The 3,665-nt window shown below is 38.3% G+C and overlaps 1 protein-coding gene across 1 annotated transcript; it reads left to right on the forward strand.

The window, feature by feature from the left end:
* Positions 1 to 503: 503 nt before the first annotated feature.
* Positions 504 to 3,123, forward strand: LOC113359090. Its single transcript, XM_026602780.1, has 6 exons — positions 504 to 936; positions 991 to 1,266; positions 1,706 to 1,949; positions 2,036 to 2,329; positions 2,411 to 2,498; positions 2,581 to 3,123. Exons 1-6 carry the CDS (start codon positions 504 to 506, stop codon positions 3,121 to 3,123), a joined length of 1,878 nt encoding a protein of 625 aa, XP_026458565.1.
* The last annotated feature ends 542 nt before the right edge of the window (positions 3,124 to 3,665 follow it).

The following is a 3,665-nucleotide window of genomic DNA, read 5'->3' on the forward strand; positions in this document are numbered from 1 at the left end:
CATGATGGAACACAAATTGGAGAACTACCCTTAGAAGATCCAGATGTCGAGAAGCGTTATAATAGGTACAAATCATTAGCGGTAGAGAAGTTATACCCTGGGTGTGAATACAATCTCACAATCCTCTCTGCTATGGTAGAACTGCATAATGTGAAGAAAACATATAAAATTTCGGGTAACTGTGTCAATAGTTTGTTGGATTGTTAAGAGAGTCTCTTCCTAAACATAACAAGTTTCCCAAAAACTATGATGCTATGAGGTCAATGCTTAAGGATCTGGGGATGAAAGCGAAGGCTATTCATGCTTGTGAGAATTATTGTATTCTGTATTACGAGGAGAATGAGGATTGAATAGAGTGTCCGTTATGCAAAACTCCGAGGTTTAAGTTGAAAGATACCAAAGATGGTCTTGTGGTGACAAATGAACCTTGCAAAGTGCTGAGATACTTTCATGTAGATCAAAAAATAAATAAAATGTATTTTCTACCTTGGATATCAGACGTAATGTTGTGGCACGATCGAGCGCAAGTTTCATCGGAATATGTGGATCATCCAATCGATTCATCTCAGTGGGAAAAAATGAAATTGAAGTTTCTGTTGTTTGCCGCGGAAGGAAGAAATGTTTGGCTTGGAATATCAACAAATGGGTTTAATCCTCATGGTGTACGGACTTTGAGTTGGAGTTGTTGGCCTGTGATCCTTGTGGTTTATAATCTTCCTCCTTCTATATGTATGAAGTTTGAATTCCAAATGATGACTCTGTTGATACCTGGGCGTAAGTTACAGGGTCAAGACATTGATGTTGTTTTGCGGCCGCTGGTCAAGACACTAAAAAAACTTTGGCATCAAGGTGTACAAGCTTTTGATTCGTTGAAAAATGAGTATTTTACTCTGAAAGCAACTCTAATGTTTAGAATTCATGACTTTCCTGCTCAAGGTGTTTTAAGTAGATGTACTACTCATGGCTAATGTGTGTGTGTTTACTGCGCAGACGAAACTCGAAGTACTCATCTAGGTTACGACAGCAAGATTGTGTACACTAACTATCGTATATTCCTTAAGTCAAGGCACCCATTTAGGGATGGGACTTATTTGGGATTAGAGACACATGAGCACAAAAGTGCACTGCTGAGACTAACAGGAGCGCAGTCGCTTGAGAAGTTGGCTGATGTTCATTACGAACCTGGGAAGTTAGTGGTCCGCAAGACAGGTAAACGAAAGAGATATCAGTCTGATAAAGAGGAATATGATTCTGAGCTTGTCACAGGTGATTTCTTTAAGAAGTGTATTCTTTGGGAACTTGAGTCGTATTGTTCCTTGACTATACAACATTGGTCGATGTGATGCACACGGAATAGAATGTCATGGAACACATTATTTACATTATCTTTGATAAGGATAATAAGGCTATTGTTGCATGGAATAATCGTGACAAATTAAAGGAGAATAGACTATACTGTGGAGGGTGGAAAGAGAAGAAAACAAAGAAAGGAGTAGAGATGGTTCCGCTGTTTGTTTTGAGCAAAAAAAAGAGACAACCGATTTTTGTCAGATTCTTAAAGACCTGAAAGTTCCCACAGGCTTTTCGTTGAATATAAGTAACAATGTCAATATGGAGCAATTGAACTTGAGCAGCTTGAAGTCACATGACTACCATGTGATTATGGGGTACTTATTACCTGTTCTGCTTCAACATGCCTTTCCAGGAGAGAAAGACTTGCGCACTGCGCTTCAACAAGTCAGTTTGTATTTTAGAATTTTGTGCTCAAAGGTGGTAAGAAGAGAGTGTCTGAACCAGGCTAAGTGCATGATTGCAGAGGCCATGTGTGTGCTCGAAAAGTATTTCCCGGCTGGATTTTTGGATATAAGCGTGCACAACATGGTTCATTCGGATGATGAGGCCTTAGTTTGTGGACCTGTTAGGTATCGATGGATGTACCCATTCGAAAGGTGGATTGTTATTTTACCATTTTTCCTTTATTTTTATTTATTTTTGTTGTTTTTGTACTGAAATTTACACGTACATACTGAATCAGGGGAATGAAGGAGTGCAAAAGCATCCCAAATAACAACAGATATATTGAAGGGTCAATTACGAAGTCGATTGAAATGGATGACTATGTTAGATTTTCCATGGAGCACATGAAAAATGCCGATAAAGGAGGTCACAAAGTAAATTTGGATCCCTTCTTAAAGGATGAACGTGAATTCAACGATATGGGTTCTCTGCTTGATGAAAATCCGGTTCAGGTGAGCCATATTCAGTGGATGCAGATACGTCGGTCGGTAATTTTTCGGAATGATCCAGAAGGTCTCGATGTTTATTACAGGTATTGGTTGGTCGTGTTCTATTTGTATGTGGAGAATAGGTTATTCTATTTAGATTCTAATACTATGTATGCTAAATGTAGGGATAATTGCGAGAACTGTGAATCTGATGGGGTTGCAATGGAGGAAGTCGAGATGCAAACCAAGTTCCTTAGTTGGCTGTATGAAAAGGTTTGCATTGGCGCTCCTGTTTGTTAGCGTAATAATGATGCAGTATGATGATGTTGATTTTCTTTTCGCTTTCATATCTTAGATGAGAAACAAAATGGATACAGATTTGTGGCGTTACGTTAGAGGTCCAGCGTCTCAGAAAGAGTACAAAAGATACCGTGTGAATGGATTTAGTTTTTTTTCCCAAGAAAACCAGGAAAAGGCTAAGACCCAGGACAGTGGTGTCACCGTGGTTTCATCGACCACTTTTAGGAGCTCGAAAAGGGACAAAAGTCTGGTTACTAACCTAACTCGGTGGTATGGGGTGATCAGACAAATCCTAGAGAATGGAACAAAGATCTGTCAGGATTCAGATTTTCCTTCGGTAAATCTTTCAATATTGAAAATTCATACCAAAATTTCGGACGAGCCCGTGATTCTAGATGAAGAGACTGCCCAAGTTTTCTACTCCAGAGACGTGAAACATCCAGATTGGTGGGTTGTTATTCATACGCCGAGAGGATTGACTGCAGATGTAGACAAAGCAGAGATACCAGGTCACGACAGTTTCCAAGATATTTTACAAGAAGAACCACATCTATGTAAATTGTTGGAGCAAAAGCGTCTCCCTAGAACAAAGAAATGAAAAATCTCCAATATATGTTTGATCAGTAAGTTTCCTTTATAATGCTGGTCATGAATATATGCAGATTCCAATTGCAAGATACATTGCATCTTATCAGATTAATGTTGGTCTTAAATAACAATTTGTTATTTTTTTCACCCCCTCTCCAATTTTAGACATATTTGCTTACAGTTCCCTTTGTAAGTTACTTTATTGTTTCTGCCCCACTTTTTAGCATCCTTTAAGTTAGAAGATGTTGTTTCCACCCAACATCTCCTTTTATCACTACCAAACAAACACTCCTTTTCCCAACAAAATCATCTTCTTTGGGAAAGTAGTTATGTTTTCTACTCAGAGACAAAAAGCCAGTAGTTATTAGTTGCTCTTCAATATTTCAGAAGCTGAAGTAAATGGGAAAACAACAACAAAATCATCTTCAATTTTAGTTGCTTCTGAATCTTTGAATAAACCATACTCTTGAATCTTCATCTACACGGTATGGGTTTGTATTCTTTTAAGTGTTGTTTTTCTTCATCTTCCTCTGCATGGATTCTCTGTTTAAT

This window comes from Papaver somniferum, chromosome 3 (genome assembly GCF_003573695.1).
Source record: "Papaver somniferum cultivar HN1 chromosome 3, ASM357369v1, whole genome shotgun sequence".
In the NCBI taxonomy this organism is placed as follows: domain Eukaryota; kingdom Viridiplantae; phylum Streptophyta; class Magnoliopsida; order Ranunculales; family Papaveraceae; genus Papaver; species Papaver somniferum.

Bases quoted from the DNA above. Each gene is read 5' to 3' on its own strand.
- LOC113359090 (XM_026602780.1), top strand. From the start codon at position 504: ATGTTGTGGCACGATCGAGCGCAAGTTTCATCGGAATATGTGGATCAT. The intron at 1,267-1,705 runs GTGATTTCTTTA...ATGCCTTTCCAG, and splicing joins TGATTCTGAGCTTGTCACAG to GAGAGAAAGACTTGCGCACT. The intron at 2,330-2,410 runs GTATTGGTTGGT...TGCTAAATGTAG, and splicing joins GGTCTCGATGTTTATTACAG to GGATAATTGCGAGAACTGTG.